The 19,059-nt window shown below is 36.3% G+C and overlaps 1 protein-coding gene across 46 annotated transcripts in view; it reads left to right on the top strand.

The window, feature by feature from the left end:
• Rims1 (regulating synaptic membrane exocytosis 1) overlaps nt 1-19,059 on the top strand; it is a 468,726-nt gene that overhangs the window by 400,614 nt on the left and 49,053 nt on the right. For 25 of the 46 annotated variants that reach the window (XM_075980581.1, XM_075980589.1, XM_075980591.1 and 22 more), the window contains one exon: nt 11,064-11,299. The exons of 14 other annotated variants lie outside the window; for them this stretch is intronic. In XM_075980581.1, coding sequence (XP_075836696.1) covers nt 11,064-11,299 — 236 coding nt within the window. The remainder of the gene's footprint in view (nt 1-11,063; nt 11,300-19,059) is intronic. 7 more of the 46 variants (XM_075980583.1, XM_075980595.1, XM_075980597.1 and 4 more) reach the window with 1 other exon arrangement.

Below are 19,059 nucleotides of genomic sequence, written 5' to 3' on the forward strand. Positions count from 1 at the left end.
GTTTGACAGAGGGCATTCTGGGCACTCTAGTCCCACATTCTTTGTGTCTTCAGTCTTTTTCTTCCCATCGCTATGAGTAGGGAGTAATGGCGTTTCCTTCCTGTGTAGTGCTTGCACAATTCTGAAAAAAGTAAAACGTATCATGTGAAGAAGAATTCAGTAAGTCAGAATGCATATTTTAATCATCAAAGTAGGAAAACCTACGATCCAAGTACTAAGAGTGAAACAACTGTGAAGGAATACAATTTTGACTTTAAGCAAAAAGAGATGTGGAAGAATAAATGAGGAGGACATATGAAACTTAATGGGCAGTAGTAGACTTTCCTCATGCCTTCAGTTTTCTCAGTAATTGTGACAGAACTAAATACTTAGGAGTGGGGTATAGCCCAGTGGTAGAATGCTTGACTACCACATATAAGACCCTAGGGTGAATTCCCAACATTGCAAAAGAAACAAAATTATAAAGAGAGGGGGGGCATAAATACAAATAATTAATATGCATAGCATGAGATGAGAAAAATTAATAATAGAGATATATACATATATATTGTTAATATTATAAAAAATACTTGATGGCAGTATATAAATAAATATATGCCAGTAATATTATAAAAAATACTTGATGATGTTTACAAATCCAGTCAGGAGAATAGAGAAGAGTGCAGCTAAGTCTCTCTCACGGTCTTGTGTATGAGTGGATGCTACAGAGTTCTTTTGTTTTGATATTTCCTAGAACACACATGCACACACACACACATACACAAATGTGCACATGTTCATTCAGAGCAAGCCACAAATGGACAGATGCCTCAGGGTGGAAGAGCAGCAAAAGTCAATGTCCCTGACTATTTGAAAGGTCAGAGCTTTTGTGTGGTTGGAGGTAGAATGGATTCCCTTTCTTTATGGAAATTGGCTGTGTGTGCCATCAGACAGATCTGGCTAATCTAGATAAAGATGGGGAGAAGGGCTAGAGAGCCAGAGATAAAGGACAGAATACATTAACACTAAATACAAAATTGCATTAACATTCCATGTAATTCACGATGAAGTTGAAAGAAGTCAAATGATCATCTCAGTGGATACCCCCTGCCTAATCAATATGGTTATCAAAGAAGTATACATACAAGTTCAACACACATTTGTGATTAAGTGAAATCTGACAGCTAGACTTGGATCACACTGATAATCCCAGAATTCAACACTTGGGAAGCTGAAATTGGACAAATATCAAGAGTTTAAGGCTGCCCTGGGCTTCACATAGTGACATCTTGCTCATTCTGGTTTGCAGTGTGAATCCTTGTCTCAAAACCAGTAAATAAAAAACACCATCTTAACCTACTGGGAAATAGTGTTTCTTACTCTGAGTCTAAGTGTTAATGTGAAATAATTCTAATAGTACCCAGAAGTTCAGCATGGAGCAGTTCCTCCCCGGAACCACGCACACCACTACTGCACAACAGTATTCAGACTCCCCTAGCCATTGTCATATATAGACAAGGAATAAACAAAAGCTGTGGAGATTGGAAGTCAATTAGAACTCTTTGTTTCTATGTTTATAAATGCAGAAAATGCAAGAGAATCAGGAGAATCAACTGGTATAATTAATATGTCAGTTTTAGCAAAGTCATTGGCCAAGGTCAATATACAAAAAGGAGTTGTATTTTCATATGCTAGTAGCAAACATTGGGGGGATAGATTTCATATTGCATCACTACATATAATACTATGTAATATAAAATGCCTAGAAATGAATATAAGATTTAGGAACAACCTAATAAACAGAGTGAAAGACTATAGCTCTGAAGATGTCTTATACCTCTCTGTTATCAACATATATGTGAATATGTATGAAGGTGAGATAAATGGATACTAAAAGGCCATTGTGTCTGAAGAGTGGTCTATTTGAAAGGCTTGAATCTAAACTGATCTGAGTACATCCCCCAGTTACTATTCTGAACCGACTTTCTCAGAAACTTTAAGGAGGCACGTTGATATGTGTGGCTTATCAAGCATCTTTCCACATGTTGTATCTTCTGGAATTTATCAGTCAGATGCCTGGGTGTGGCATCTGGATATTGATCAGCAGGTCCTATCTCCCGTATATGATTAAGGATATAGAGGCTTTATAAATATAATGTAGGACTTAGATAATTTTACTTATTGAATTTTAACAACATTGTAAACAGTATTGTGGACATATGTCTAGGACAAATTTAACTGTTTATTATGCCTTGTGTTAACTGCTCTCTGTATTTTATTATGAAGTCACAATGAACTTTGGTCTTTCATTGATTCATATTTCTGTAATCCTTTGGAGAGATGTAAGAGAAGTTTCATGTGTAAATGTTACTTCTATAGATTAGATATCTGTTATTCATTTTTTCTTTCTTACAGAATTATGGTTTAATTTAGGTATTTCCTATATGTTCTATATGACCTTTATTCTAAACATGCTGCAAACTTACAAACAGAACTATTTTTTCTTCATTATGTGTCTTAAAGCATCATAGCTTCTGAGAGGAGATTTTGGTTCCCTTTTTTTTAATCTGTCACAAATGTTTGCACCAGCCTCCTTACACTGGAAGAATGCAGCAAAAATCTGTCATGTAAAGTTATACATTAGATTTTCTTATGTGGCCCATTAGTCTTTTTTTCTCTAGGGAACAAAATGGTTCTCACTTACATTATGGACAGTGAGTTTAGGATGTTACACTTGTACTTTTGTTTATCTTAAAATTTAATGTTTGGAGTTGTTCTTTCAATTGTACATTCATTGTTATTTCTTTTATAAATTTAATGATCCATAAAACTATGGATGGTATCCTAGAGTTTAATTCATAACACTATTTTCCTAAAAATTACATAAAATCATCCTGTCAATACTAATGACATTTTCCATTTGATTAAATGTGTACAGATTTTATACTAGTCTTGTCATTTTATGTTTACTTATAGCATGCCAAATCTCATCTATATGCACACATATATACATGTGTTCATATGCACATTGTCTTACAGTAGGAGTAAAGCATTATCACAATGAGCTTCTCTTAATGAAGATCTAAAGACTCTGATACGTTCCAGGCTGTCCTTGTTCCTGCCCATGGTTCTAAGTCCATCAGCCACAGGAGGAATAGGCCAGTTCCCTGTGATGGCTTTCTCGCTGTTGGTTCTGTATATGCTTACTTATTTGTGTTCTACTGATTATCAAAGGGTTTTATTTTTTACCACACTGAAAGCACAAATTAGATTCTCATTTTCCATAATTCTGAAACATTTTTGGAATAAATACTAATTGATTTAGTAAATAAAGCTACTGTATAAATGCTTAGAAAGGAATTTCAGAAAAAAAATCTTCTAAATTTCTAAAATAACATTATATACGTATATGCCCACTAGCAAAATTTAGGAAAGATACAAGGCTGTTTATTTTAAATTGAGGTGTTATGAAATTCATTCTGAAAGTGTACATCAGTATTTGGAGTGCATTCACAAAGATAGACAAGCAATCCTCCTGTCTGATAGTATTTCTATTATATCCCAAGTAAATTCATACAATACCAATGGTTTACCAAATCTTCTTCCATTATGTAAAACCAGTGATATGATGCCTTTCTTTATGAATTTCACATGTATCTATTTTACAGAGATGAATTTTTGCAATGCATGGTCATTTTCCCTAGTTTCTTCCATATAGGATGCTTTTGAATTTTTTGTATTTTAACATCAGTCAGTATTTCATACTTTTTTGTAGTTACAATACACTGTTGTGAGTACACCTCATTTAAATTTTCCTTCAGATGGTGGTCATTGTCATTTGAGTTGTTTCTACTTGAGGTTTTTTTGTTTTCTTTCTAATATTTCTTATATACTCATGTATGACTTCGTGTGAATACATTTTCATTTATCTTTAGTGGATTTCTGAGAATGAAATTACTGGGTCTTATGGTAACTTTGTTTAACTTTTAAGTGGATTTTTTAATTTATATGAAATTCCAAATACAACTAAATGACAAAGCATTGTTTCCAAAGTACTATTATCGTTGAACATTCCCACTATCAGTGTTAAATTTAAAAGATTCTCCAGATTCTCATAAGTACTTCCTGATGCCCATTTTGATTTTTAACTATCCTCTTGATGTGATCTGAAATCTAGACATAGTTTCATAAACTGGACTTTTTAAAAACATTAAGCTATTTTGACATCTCCACTTTGCAGATTTCAATCCTTGTATTGAAATTCTTCTGAGCCAGCAATTTCTCAAGAATGAATTTTTACTTTTAAAATATTCAAAGCATTTGAAGTTTTATCTAATTTCTCTATGCAGACTCTTCAGATTTTTATGTTGGAATTATAGAGATAGATATTAATTTGTATAGATTACAAAACAACCTCAGTTAAATGTAAGGCACCTTGCTCTCTAATATGCTTGAATAGTATCTCAAGGACATATATATTGTATAGCGATTTTATCAACAATTAAAATTATTTCTCATTGGTGAAGAGCACTAGCTGTTCTTCTAGAGGACCTGGGTTTGGTTCCCAGTACCCACGTAAGCAGGAAATAATTTGTAAGTTCAGTTCCAGGGGACCCAACGCCCTCTTCTGTATTCTGAGAGCACTAGGCATGAAAATGCATAACACCCTGCAGGCAAACACGCATAAATGAAAGATAATTTTTCATGAAAATAAAAAGTTTCATTTTTGTCACATATCTGTTATACCAAAGCCCAACATCATGCTTTATATTTATATTCTCTATTCAGTGTGTACAAGATGGTTTTCTTAGTGATGTGACTTTTTGCTAGTATGTAAACAAACAGACCAACCAGGAAGTCAACAAGCCTGATTTTCCATCATCTACTAACCAACCATCAATATATCCTTGCTGTCTGATACCCAAAATTCCTCATCTATATATAGATACACTGTTGTCACCACAAATTGAAATGTTACTACTAATCTAATCTAAAATTAGAGCACCCCCAGCCAATAACTAGAAATTAAAACAAATTTAAGCCAAAGTGGGAATGAAAGTCAAAGTTGGTTAAAGGAAAACAGAAGATTCTATTCAATCTCAGCACTAGATGGGGAGACTAAAGGAAGACAAGGCTAGGGTGAGCAAACTCATCAATGTGCCCTTCTTGGACATCACAGCTGATTTACCCAAGTATTACATTTATACATTTTTGATGGGGATTCCACACTTTTTAAAATTGAATTTTATTGAGCTCTACATTTTCCTCTGCTGCCCCTCCTGACTCTTCCCTCTCCTTCAACCTTCTCTCAGGGTACCTATGCTCCCATTTACTCAGGAGATCTTGTCTTTTTCTACTTCCCATGTAGATTAGATCTATGTATGTCTCTTTTAGGGTCCTCATTGTTGCCTGTTTAGTACTCTATTGTGTAAATGTACCACATTTTCCTTATACATTCTTTGGTCGAGAGGCATTTAGGTTCTGGCTATGACAAACAATGCTACTATGAACATAGTTGAGCACATGTCCTTGTTGCACAGTTGAGCATACTTTGGATATCAAAAGTAGAATTATTGTGTCTTGAGCAAGGCTGTTTCCTAATTTTCTGAGAAATCGCCACACTGACATCCAAAGGGCTTGTTCCAGCTTGCATCCCCACCAGCAATGCAGAAGTGTTCTCTTTACCCCACATCCTCTCCAGAATAAGTTGTTATCAGTGTTTTTGATCTTGGCCATTCTTACAGGTGTACGATGGAATCTCAGAGTTGTTTTGATTTGCATTTTTCTGATGACTAAGGATGTTGAGTATTTTTTTTCAGCCATTTTAGATTCCTCTGTTGAGAATTCTCTGTTTAGGTCTGTACCCCATTTTCTTATTGGATTTATTTGTTCTTTTGATGACCAATGTCTTGTGTTCTTTGTATATTTTGGAGATCAGTCCTCTGATGTGTGGTTAGTGACTTTTAAAACAAATTTTCAAGATGAGGATTTCAGATAAGGAAAAGCGGATGAAAATACCAGTGCTTTCATTAGCTTGTCAAAGAGAAAAAGAACAGAACGGCAGCAGGCATTAAGGATGATCTCAGAAACTTGTGTAATTACACACGCAGGCAGACATGCACTCATGTGTATACAATCATTGCAGAAAATAAAGAGGATGCCTGGAGTGAGAGAATGATTGCTGATATCAGTTCAAATCTGGATACTGTGCTCTAGGTCAATAAGAACCTGACTTTATGTGTTACAGTGGTGACTTTGCTAGCCAGTTCTTGCAAAGTAATAACCAACCTAACACAAATTTTCGGTTTGTAAAATGACAAAAGATGAGGAAGAGGTATAGAGGACTTCTGGAAGAAAAAAAATAATGAACTTAAGAAAAAGCACAATAAACTCACATAGATGCAGAGATACACACATTTTCACAAACATATGTCCTTATATAAACACAATAACAAAACCATAATATATACACAAAGGACCTGTAAAGGGGGAAGAACCCTAACAAACCATTATAAAACAACCTCCAAAAATGTCATTGAGTTCCTTTTGTGTTGTTCATCTATTGGTAGGCATGGAGCCTGCCCTTAACAGTGGTTTGTATGCCCAGTGAGATTCCCTTGAAGTCGTTTTTCAATCAAAGTTAACTTCTGTGTTAGGGACAGGAGGGGAGCTTTGTCCACTCCACCTCTCAGCACTGGGACCCTATCTGGCCCAGTCCTATGCATCTCCTATGCTTGCTACCATGGTCTCTATGAGTTCATATGTGTCCTTCTGTGTTTCTATGACCTTGTTGACCCAATACCCTCTTTCTGCCTCCTCTTCTTACAGGGTTCCCTGAGGCCTGAGGAGAGTGATTTGTGGAAGACATCCCAGCTTCTTAATTGAAAATACATTTTCAATTCAATGAACTCAGTCAATTAAATCAATATGTATATGCATTCACCTTATTATGTCCATAAAATGGAATTCTATTATTGCTCTCAACTTTCATTAAGGAAATAATGCATCACTTCTCAGCCCTTTGAATGAGATCAAGTTTTACAAGTTCTGAGCGTTCCACGGTCTCAGACTCTCTGCCCATTGTTCATTGTGGGTGTTCTTCTTAGTTCTCATCTAAGGCAAGAAAACGTCTCTTTGAGTATGACATTGATCTGAATTTGGCAGAATGTCCCTAGGAATAATTTTATTTCTATGTTCTTTGAGCAGAATAATAGTATTTGATTTTCCCATATGTCCCTGTCTATAATAGCCTCAGGTTCTTGGTCAACTGAGTATGTTGGGGAATTAATTGTCTCATGGAGTGGGCTATAAATTGGATCAGGTATTGGTTACTCCCACAAGTTTTTTTGCCACTGTTGAACTAGTGCATCTTGAAGGTCACCATTGTACACCAAAGGGCTTGTTGCTGGGATCATGTAACTTTCTCCTTTGGTAAAGTGCAGAGTAGCCTCCAGTCACATGACCACGAGTCAGTAGGGTGAAGGCTCTAGGTACACACCAGCTAGACTTCTCCACGGTCAATGACTTTTGTAATCGTTGTCTTCAGTAATAGGGGCTTACCATCATTTTGTGGAGATCTATAAAAGCAGAAGTAATGAATTTAAGAAGTGAGGCTGTGTGTTGTAGAAAGCATATTTCTATTAATACCCTAAACTTGTATTCATGAATCTGACTGATTATGTTGGTAGATCAGTAGAACTGAAAATGCCTGACCTCTCTCATGGAACAGCACAGGTGTGCTAAGACTTTTAGAGAGATATAGACATTTTTATATAAAAATTACTGTAAGCATCTAAGCAAATACTTCAGATTTCAAGGAGAAATAATTTAAATTTTTTTATAGAATTATTTACAGTAACTTAAAAATGTAGACCTATCAAATGGTACCATTGCTACCCAAATTTTTGCTATTCCAAAAACATTTGTCAGCATGGTGAAATATTTCATTGCTATAATAAAATATTCATAAAAAGTTTTGAACCCTCCCAGCTTATCCTAAATATATTTCACAATATGAATATGGTTAGAGGCATTTGACTTAACTTTTAACTTCTCTCTGGCTTAAGGGAAGATGCTTTGAGTTTCACAGTACTTCTGATGGTGAAATGACATTTTGTAGTTGATCTTAGCCAAAAGGCCAAGGAGTAATGAAATTATATTTTTTAAAAGATAAGTTGATAGCAGTAATAGAATTCCATTTTTGGATATAATAAAGAGAAATCACATACATGTTCATTCCTTACTATAATTATTTGCATACACTTTCTACAGAACTGAAAATAATTAAAGAGAGACTTGACAAACCACTGGATATAATGTATTTAAAAACAAACAAACTAAACTAAAAACTAGTGAGTGATTAGGAAGGTGGTTCAGCTGATGAAGTGGCTGACACACAAACATGAGGAACTGATGTTGATTCTCATCACCTGCATAGGAACCCAGCAAGGCATCTTTTAAATCCCACAATTTGGGAGGCCTAGTCAGGCAAATCTCCTGAGCTCTCTGGCCAACCAGCTTAGGCTAATTGGTGAGCCTCAGACTCCAAGGAGAGACCCTCTCAGAAAGCTGAGTAGAGAGCTCCTAAAACAGTAAATGTAAGGTTGACTCCATACACATGCACACACATACACATAAACACACACTCATACATGCACATGAACACATGCACACACTTATATATTCATACATATATACACACCTGAAAACCTATATGTATACACACATAAACATACACATGTGCACACATGATACATACTGATGCACAAATGGACACACACATGCATATGCATATTAATGAACACACACATGAACAATGGTAGATGCAATGCTGTTGATTTCTTAGTAATAAGTTTAAGGTGCATAATTTATGATCAAGAACTTGAACAAGCTGACACTTTATATCGATCCACCACAGAATTGGGCAAGTCAAAGACAGGATAATAGGAAATGGAGATAGCAAGAGTATGCCTAAAGAGGATATAGAATTATAATCCATTCAAATAAATTAATGAGGGCACCATGGTAACATTTATTAGAAGATTAATTATTGCTGTTGTTGTTATTTTTTCATTCAATATTTTTTTCTTTATTGCAAATAGATTCTTCTCTCATGCAATATATTCTGATTATAGTTTCCTTTGCCTCTACTCTTCCCAATTCCTACCCCACAACCCCTCCCCTCTGGATTCACTCACTGTCTCTCATGAGAAAAGAGCAGACTTCTAAGAGATAACAACAAAACATAATAAAATAACAAGATGAAGCAGAAACTATCATATCAATGTTGGACAAAGCAGCCCAACAGAAGGAGAAAAGTTCCAACAGCAGGCACAAGAATCAAAGACCCACTTATTCTCAGAGTCAGGGGTCCCATAAAAATACTATGCTAAAAGCTGCAATATATACACAGAGGACCTTGCACAGACACATGTCAGCCCTGCACTTGCTGTTTCAGTTAGAGTTACTATTATAGACCACATACAAGTCAACTTTTGACCATGCACAAGTAGTTCTCACCTCATCAATGTTTTGAAAAACAAGGTACAAAAGTAGAAATCTGCAAATGGTTTAAAACTTTAAAAATTTTGTTTGGAACAAAACTGGAGATAATTACGTCATTGCTGATTGGGGGTGAGAATAATTCAGTGGTCTAGCATGTCTGAGGTCCTGAGATTGACCCCAATACCTCAAAATGTCTTCATATTGCTTAATTCTGATGTTGTCCTGTGAAAGTAGTGCAGCTAAAGCTTAAATATTTCAAACAGTTCATATCAAAAGACAGTTTCGTGGGCAGTGGTGCTACATGACTTTAATCCCATCACTAGGGAGGCAGAGGCAGGCGGATCTCTGTGAGTTCAAGGCCAACCTGGTCTACAAGAGCTAGTTCTAGACAGGCTCCAAAGCTACAGAGAAACTCTGTCTTGGGGGAAAAAAGTCATTCTCAGTTATTAGTAATTCGAAAGCCCCAGACTTTCTGATCTTTCTGGTCACTCCCTTCCATCTTCCTGAAGGCATATTTTGATAGTTTCCCTATAATTTAAATGACATCATGTAGATATACACAAATAAGTTACAAAGCTTCATAGAAAGACTAGGATTTGTTATTATTAACATAAAATGTAGGTATTTATGTTAACTATCCCGTGTTACTTCTAATGTGGACTTTGTATTGCAAAATAAGAAGGAAAAAATGAAAGGACTAATATGTGATGGCCAAGTTGGTCTTTGTCACATCACATTGTTAGAACCCAAAAGATTTAGAATATTATGGGTTGTTTACTCTTTCCTAGAGACAGCACTGGAGATATTTCTCTTTCCTGTGTTTAAAAGTCTATTACTTTGAGTCAGGCACTGTGGTGAATGGTCCACAGCTTTAATCCCAGCACTCGGGAGGCAGAGTCAGTTGGCTCTTTGTGAATTTGAGGCCAGCTTGGTGTACTTAGCAAGTTCTAGAAAAGCATGGGCTACAAAGTAAGACCTTGTCTGAAAAAGAAAAAGAAAAGGTAGAAGGAAGGAAGGGAGAAAGGGAGGGAGAGAAAGAGGAAGGAAGGAAGGAAGGAAGGAAGGAAGGAAGGAAGGAAGGAAGGAAGGAAGGAAGGAAGGAAGGAGACATGCCATAGCTACTTCTGTGTTTAAATGTCATAGCTTAATCTGTGCCCTGCAATCATCTTAAGAGAAGTATTGGGACTGTAGACAGACGTGGTTCCGCAGTTATGAGCTCTTACTGCTCTTGTCAAGGACCGGACCAGATTCAATTCCCAGCATTCATATGACAGCTAACAGCCATCTGTAACATCTAGTTCCAGAGCATCTGATGCCCTCTTCTGACTCCCATGGGCTCCTGATGCACACACAGGTCTTCTCTAGCCCTCACACATGCACATAAAAGGAATATTTAAAGAAAGAAAAGTGATGTCATCTTAAAACTGACATAGTAGGGCTACCACTCAGCTGGCTCTTTCACCTGAAAATAAAAAAAAGATGTATCTGGATTACTTCAAAAAAAAAACTTAGTTTTATAGTTTCAGTTATGCTGACCTGTAATTTATGGATGCATATATGTTTTTACTTTGTAAATATAGTTCATTTACCCCCAAAATGCAAGGCAGACGGATGGGGACTTCAGGAAGAGCCATCATCAAGAGCACCAGTGTAAGTGGAGAGATGTACACACTGGAGCATAATGACGGCAGCCAGTCTGACACAGCTGTGGGGACCGTTGGGGCAGGCGGAAAGAAGCGGAGATCCAGCCTGAGTGCCAAGGTGGTTGCCATCGTCTCTCGAAGAAGCAGAAGCACATCGCAGCTCAGCCAGACGGGTGAGTAGAGTGCTCTCCACCTCGCACATGGGCGTTGTGCTGGAGATGCCCAGGTTGTGGTCTTCATGCCAGGACTTGAGACAGGATTTGTGTGTGTGTATTCAGTTTTCTCTTTTCTGTGTCTGAAAAATCTGCTAAATGCATGGTCTTAATTTTTCTTCTGTGCAGCTCACTGAAGAAGGTATTCTTTGTTAACCTGTAAAGTGATTAATTATTTTCCTTTAAGTGAAAAAAATAATACTAAAAGTCATGTTTGCAAATATGCAAGGAAATGCAAAGAAGTGTTTGACATCTAAATTGGTTCTTATACAAGAAAAGCAACACAATTCTTTGTTTCAAAATGTTCCATAATGCACTTGTGTGCCTTTGAGGCCATGGATGCCTGTAATTTTTTTGTGGAAAAGGTCAGTTGTGCAACTTGAAGGACAGTCTTCAAGGTTCTGTGAGGATACAATTGAGCCCTGTTTGTTACTGTTTCAATGCAAGTAGAAACCCAGAGGCAGTATTTACTTTAGAAAAATGGGTCAGTGGATTCATCCAAAAGATGTTTGAATATAAATGTGTGTTTCCAGCAATTTCTATGGCTTGAAATCTTAAAAGAATTGTATCCTGAGGGTTTGCTTGTATGTGCACACACCCAAACAAGGGGCATTGATGACTTTTTCATTTCAAAATACAAAAAAAAGCATGGCTTAAAATTTCACATTTGATTTTTGCATATTACATAAACCATTACTATGCTCACTCAATATTAAGTCAAAGCAATGGTAAGAGAAGTTGTGAAACAATTTAACTTGACAGCCTGTTTCTCCTTCTGTAATTGTAATTGTTTCTCCCATTTTTCCTCAATAACAATAACTTGTGGTCACAATATTTACTTACGTAAGAAGTTTTCCATGAAATTTTAAAGCTCATTTGGCACTCTAGAATATTTATGTTAAACAGCATATTGTTGGATTATGTTGACAAATAAATTGGAAGACTTTTTCAGCCATTTAAACATTGAACTAGTTGCATGCAACGTATGGGTAGAAGGTCTGAAACTCTCAAGAACATAAAGAACCAGATTGCTTAGCATCCTGGTGGATTAAGTTGCTCTTCTCTGTGTTGTTAAGAATGATCACTTGTCTTCCTTGGTGTTTGATGTCTTAAGAGGAGTAGAGCAAGCAACAGTTCCCCTATGTCTTATTTTCTAGCAACTTTTTAATGGTAGTGTTTCTTCCTTCCTCTGTGTACTTAGGCTTTGTAGGATAAGGTTTAGAGAAAGGCTTGACTTTGATTATCAGACTTCACACTCGGGGTGAGGGGATCCGCTGATGTAAAGGTACTGGCAGCCAAAGTCTGATGGCTTGAGCTCATTCCCCAGTATGCATATGGTGGAAGAATAAGACCAACCCTCTGGTTGTTCTCTGACCTCTACTTACATGCCCTGGCATGTGTGCATCTGTGTGCATGTGCATAAACACACAGGAACAAACAACAATAAGTACGATTTTTGAGACAGAGTCTCTCTACATAGCCCTGGATGCCCTGGAACTTGCTATATAGAGATCTATATAGTAGATCTAGAGCCATGTCGCTCTACTTCCCAAGTGCTGGGATGAAAGGCATGCACCACCCACCCAGCTACAACTTTTTTTTTTTAAAAGAAAAATGTTATCACTTGGATTAAGTGAAAGTGTTATTTAATGCCATATTAAAAAAAACCTGTATTTCCTATATGAAATGCTACAGGTTGGAAATATTCACATTCTCTGTCTCTGTCTCTCTGTGTGTTTGTGTGTGTGTGTGTGTGTAGCCGTCCCCTGACCCTCTCTTTACTAAACTTTGCCCCTGACCCCCTTTTCTCTGTGTTGCTCTCCCTCCTCCCTCTAGTTAGCTCCTTCACTAGCTGAAACTTATTTTCTTAAATTTCCATAGAACCTATTAAGATGCATCTTCCTAGGTACTAGGTTTAAATAATATAGAAACACTTGCTTTACTAGTTTAATTTGATTCTAAATGTGGTCAAGTATTTACTTTCACCTACCTTCCAAGAAACACTTATTATTAATAACTTCTATATATAGTACACTGCTTTAAGAAATTTGGTTGCAATAAATAGGTGCAAAAAGCATATTAGGCTATGAAGACAAGATGGCAAACTTCTCTGCCTTCATGCCTCCCTTACTGACCCTTTTGCTCCAATCACCAGCAGTGCATTGGACTGGGCATCCTCCCATGCAATTCCCAGATGTAAAATGTCATGATTTTCTTAAAGAGGGTTACATGAATTAATAAATATGTTGACTCTTGAATTGTGCTATTAGTGTGCCCTTAGTCCCATATTGACTTTACTAAACAATTGGTAAATGTTGGTGATACTGCTGCCTTTCCTCTGACCTCGGACGAAGCCTATTTTTTTTTCTCCCATCCTGGGCTCACGGTTTCTTCTCCCTCAGTAAAGATAGTTTGTCACTCGTGTTTTAATTTACTGAAATTTTAAGCAATTTCTTTATTTATGGTTTCATGGTCTATGATCACCATTTGATTCATATTTCTGGGTTCTTCCCTGCCCCACAATTACTGTTTTGTTTTAGTTTCCCCCTTGTACCAGCTGGGATTCCCACATCTCTCAATCCTTAGCCCACCCTTTGTGGAATATGGCAACTTTTGTAATTAAAATCTTGTAGAACACCTTTGTCTTTTTAAGGTTTCTTCTAAACACTTCTCTAGGACTCTTATTTCCCATTCCTTACCTAGTATGTATCAAGTCTAGTATTACTGACTTAAATTTTTCTATAAAATGAAACCATTAATATTTGACTAGACATGGATTTCAGAGAGACTTCATGTAAAATAGTCATAGAAGCTTTTGTAATGGTGTGAGCTGATGGTTGTAAGGAGACAGTGCATATTACTAATACACTGAAATAACCTAGAACTTATATTCAATATAAATGTCTAATTGTGTTTACCATAGAACTCAGACTTAGTTTAGGACCTCTTGCAGTGAACCTGGATTGCACTTGGCTTACCTGTACTGTCACAGATGACAGACAGTTTGGAAAATAAGATGCATTCAGAAATGGACTTTAGGTGGGGCATCTGGATTTATTGGTTTAAGTGCATCATTTACTGGTTTTGCTTTTACAGCAGCAAGTATACACATAAAAGTATTTTGAACCTTTGTTAAAAATCATGTAAATAAAAAGATATATTTTTATGTAATTAACAATGTATAAACTTTAATTACATAAGTACTTATTCTGATAGAATGTTTTAAATTTTTAATCACATTAAAATTTTAAAATAATCCCTACAGCATTATCCAATATTAAGGTAGAAATAAGCTTTAAGAGCACAGTAGCTTTTTTATTAGACAAATATAATAGTGTATAAACAAGGAAAATTTCAGTGAATTTAAGTACCAGTAATGCTTAATGCCTTCAACTAATCAAATATAGCTAAAAACAAATTTTCAAGCAATTTTTAAAAAGGAATTAATATGATCAGGATAAAGCTCTTGGTCCAACCGTATCTAAATTTGAATGAAGTGTGTAATGAAATGAAAAAAAGCAGATGTTTCTTAAAAGTTTGCTTCCTTGCACCTGTGGTGTCTCTTTTGTCATTCATGCAGGAAGGCATTACTGTCAGACCACAAATCTGTGAAGATTCATACTTGCACTGTTGAAAGTATATTAATGAATCTCGTGAGAATGCCAGCTGTTGGGGACAGGGGAGATGGCTCGGTCAGTTGTTCTCTGTAGAAGCATGGGGACCACCTGGAAAGCTATGCACAAGGTTGATTACTTGTACTCCCAGCAAGGGATCAGGGGACATATTACAGGTCAGCCTCGCCCAGGTCACATGAGAGTATGGGCAAATAATCCCTATGGTACCTAAAACTTTTTTTAAAAAAAAAAAACTCTTTCTTTTATTCTAATAAGATACTTCTTTTCAAGAAAAAAATGTTAGGTTGTGGGTCAAATAAGAATCATACTAAGTGTATGATTTATGAGCAAGGTATTATTTAGTATTGTAATGTCAGGTGTAATGGGTATTAAATAACACACATACAAGAAATATTCTATAGACTGGGCAGGTTATGTATAAGAATGCGTATGTATATAGTGTACATATATGTATGTAATGACAATTAATGAAAAAGAGACCATGAATTTAAAAGAAAGAAAGAGTAGTTATATGGAAGATTTTAGAGGGGAGAAAGGGACAGTGGAAATGATGCAATTATTTTATAATCTCAAAAATAAAAAGAATGATGAGAAAGGGAGAATGAGTAAATAATAAACACAAAGACAAGTATCCTGCTCAGAAGGAAGTCATACAGATGTCACACACATGACTTGGGTGTGTAAATGAGGAAGTACTCAGTGGTGTCAGCCATAATGTCCAGCTTCATGCCTATGTGCTCTCAAAGGAAAGGAGAAGGCACACTGGCAAGGCTGAAAGGACACGGGATGGATAAATGATTGTTCCAGCGCTCAGTATAATGGCCGTCTGTTTTGCCATTCACAGCTGAGAGGTCCTCCTTAAATTACCATTTGTCCGTATTCTAAGAGGATGCTGTTCTTTGTAGGTTAATGTGGAAATATTGCAGGGCTTGATCATTATGCTATGATTTCCACACACCCAGGAGTCAATTCCAAGGTACAAATGACAATGGACTAAAAATTATCTCTGTGTTTTTTTCATGACAATTTTAATGTTCTGCTTCCACAGACTTTTTTCTCGTGTTGAAATCATTTCTTTATGACTCTGTTCAAGCCCCTCTAACGGTCCTCGACCACCATCGTCTCAATACTTTGAAGTGCCTCTCTTCCTTTAAATTCTTACCATGAGATTTCTAGCATTACTTCCAACTTACAACAAACCCAGCATCTGAGGCCCAATTCTAAGAGTTAAAATAGGATGGGTCTAGATGATGAAGCTTAAGGTGATGTTTTTAAAGAAGTTATGGGCATAGACCCTAGGTATTTGAGCATGCTAAGTGGATTTTCTATCATTCTACACTTCCAACTTGACGTCTAGACTCTTGAACTTACTTTGCAAGTTCATCTGTTTTGGGTTGCTATTTACTATTTAGTTTGACTCTCAGTAGCCAAAATATTTATCTTACTGGAGAAAGTCAGTGTTCTTCCCTTGGCTGCCTATTTTCCAATCCTATTTTAATGAGAAAATCTTCATTCATACCTTGAATATGATTTTGAAAAACTTTATCTTTATTTTTGTTAATTTACCTCTGTGAAACAAAATAATCATTTCACTGTAACCCAAAGAATGAAACATTTCAGGAGGTCCAATGGTGGAGTAGAACAGTAAGCCCTGTTCAGTATTCTACAAGAATATTTTCAGCCAAAAAATAAGTATTTGAGGGAGTTCTCTATAGATTTATGGGTATTTTATTTCAAAATTGGTTAATCAGGCTTTCTCATTTCCCATAGCATGGGGTGACCACTGAAGATGAAATTGTAAGTAGGAAGTAACAAAATTGCGTGTGTTCTACCCACTGGAAATATAATTCACACCCCACAAAACTGTGCTTGAGTTAGTTGATGTCCGCAAGAGGTCAGGGGATCATTTTAAGAGTCTCGCTGTCCCTAGATGGAAATTATATTTAGAAAATGTTAAGAATATTAGATCCCCTTCTACTCATCTTTATTCAGTTTTCTTCCCTAGGGGAAGAGAAAGCAAATCTTAAAGTAAGTTGTGTGAACTCCTGACAAGACACACTTTCCTTACCTCAGGGAAATAAAGTACTCCCCACCAGACTCAGGTCTTCAAAGCATCCTAGGCTAACACACACTGTCTGTCTTAAGTGCAGTCCTGATTTGTGGTGATGCTCTGTCTTTATTTTTTTACCAAAGTAAGTTTATAAGTGCTGGCAAGAAAGGCTAAAGTAGTCTCTGGGGGCTTTAAAGGAAAAAAAAATCTTCTTGAATCCAGTTCTTATTTACAGAAGTGGCCAAAAGCACTTACAAAATAAAGTATAAAAAAATAAACAGAAACTGGAAGCTACTGTGGATGAAAATCTCACTTAAATTTAAATTCTTTTAACATGCCTCATTTGTTTGATTCATGTTACTGCACAAGGCAAACATTCTAAGGAACATACTGTTTTGTGTGCTTTGTTTCCTGAACGGGGAATAATGGTGCCAGAAACACATCTCCAGTCTGCAAAACCATCAAATGAATGTAAGCACGGGTTCCTTTATTTACTGTTGCTGTCTGGCTCGGGAATTCACTACTGTTAATAGAGGTTCAATTCTGCTCTAGTAACTCATCTTCAGAGGAGATGTCCTAATAAGGAGTGGTAATTTCAAACACACTCCCACTGTTCTATTTTTGTTCTTTTCCTTGCCCTCAACTATAAATTTTGAGTTTGGCTAAGATGTAGATCGAGTTTTAGATTGGCTCGAGAGAGTGAAAAGGAACTGATTAGACTAGGATTGATTTCTATAGTGAACTCGTTCCCGAGGAGGCTGAGGATGAAAGAAAATTTGTTAGGTGCCTTTAATGTGCAATACTCAGAAATCAACCAGTTGTCTGTGGTGACAACCATTTCAAGTAGGTAATTTTTTAACATGAGGTCAGCCTCAAGCTGGACATGATCCTTTGGGCAGCTGAAGAGGGACTGAGAAATTTGGGTGTCATATTTAACTAGATGAACAATTTTATAATATTTAAGTAGATTACCAATATTATTGCATTGGCATTGAAAAGCATGATCTTAAAGACAGTTTTATCTACTTATTAATGTTTACATCTTAAAAACAGAAAAGCAGAGTGAATATATAGAGAGTATTACTACTTATTAAGTATTTGGTATGAATATATGTTGCTAGTCAATCTTTTTATGAGTTGGTGTGAAAATTGATAAAAAGCCATCAACAGTAACTAAGGTTTACTGAGTATTCACTATATCTATATTTGTTTTTAATTTCTCCACTTTTATTAATTTATCTCATCTCAAAACATGGCTCCAAATCCCCTGTTAGTACGATTCGATTACCATCCTACAGGATCCAGGGTCTTGTCCAAGGTCACGGTTCCCTAGAGATGCAAGTAAAGTTAACCACTTCACCAGACTCCCTTTGAGTGTTTCTGCTCACTGCAAAACTTGTAAATCTCTCTTTTGAACAACTGTAGACTAATTATACTCAGTTTTGTCCTTTTATCTTGTGGTTCTTTAAAAACACAGGTTGTTTAAGATTACTTAGGGCACCATGTGCCAGGGTGCTTTGGGGATGAGTTGGACAAGTCCATGACAGATTGGGGACTTAGAATAAAGCCTGGTGTCTGAGAGCTGTTAGGAGGGAGGCAAGAGGCTAAAAGGCAAAGATGAAAGGAAAAACTCATGGTGCTTACTGGGAACAAGCCATGTTTATAAATCCTGGTTGTGTGGAAATGTAGTGATTTCTTGGACAGGTTTTTAGGGCTATTTAAGGACCACCTGCATGTGAGAAAAAAAAATAAACAAACAAAATCATTAAAGTTGTTTTTGTAAGTTTAATAGGTATGGAAAGAAGGATCTAGGAGAAGCAAAGAAAAATAAAAGACTCTTTCAAGGAGAGTTTTTCAATGGTAAAATTGAATAAATGCTTTCTGTTTCAGGAAGCTGGAATGAGGATTAAATGGAAAGGTTTGTTTACAAATGAGCAAGGTGCCTGACACATAAGTGTGTGATGGTAATGATGACATCACCTTCTCAGGATCCAAATAAAAGAGCAATAGTTGAAAACATGTTAGGGTTCGTGGCC

This window comes from Microtus pennsylvanicus, chromosome 7, assembly GCF_037038515.1.
Source record: "Microtus pennsylvanicus isolate mMicPen1 chromosome 7, mMicPen1.hap1, whole genome shotgun sequence".
NCBI classification, from domain to species: domain Eukaryota; kingdom Metazoa; phylum Chordata; class Mammalia; order Rodentia; family Cricetidae; genus Microtus; species Microtus pennsylvanicus.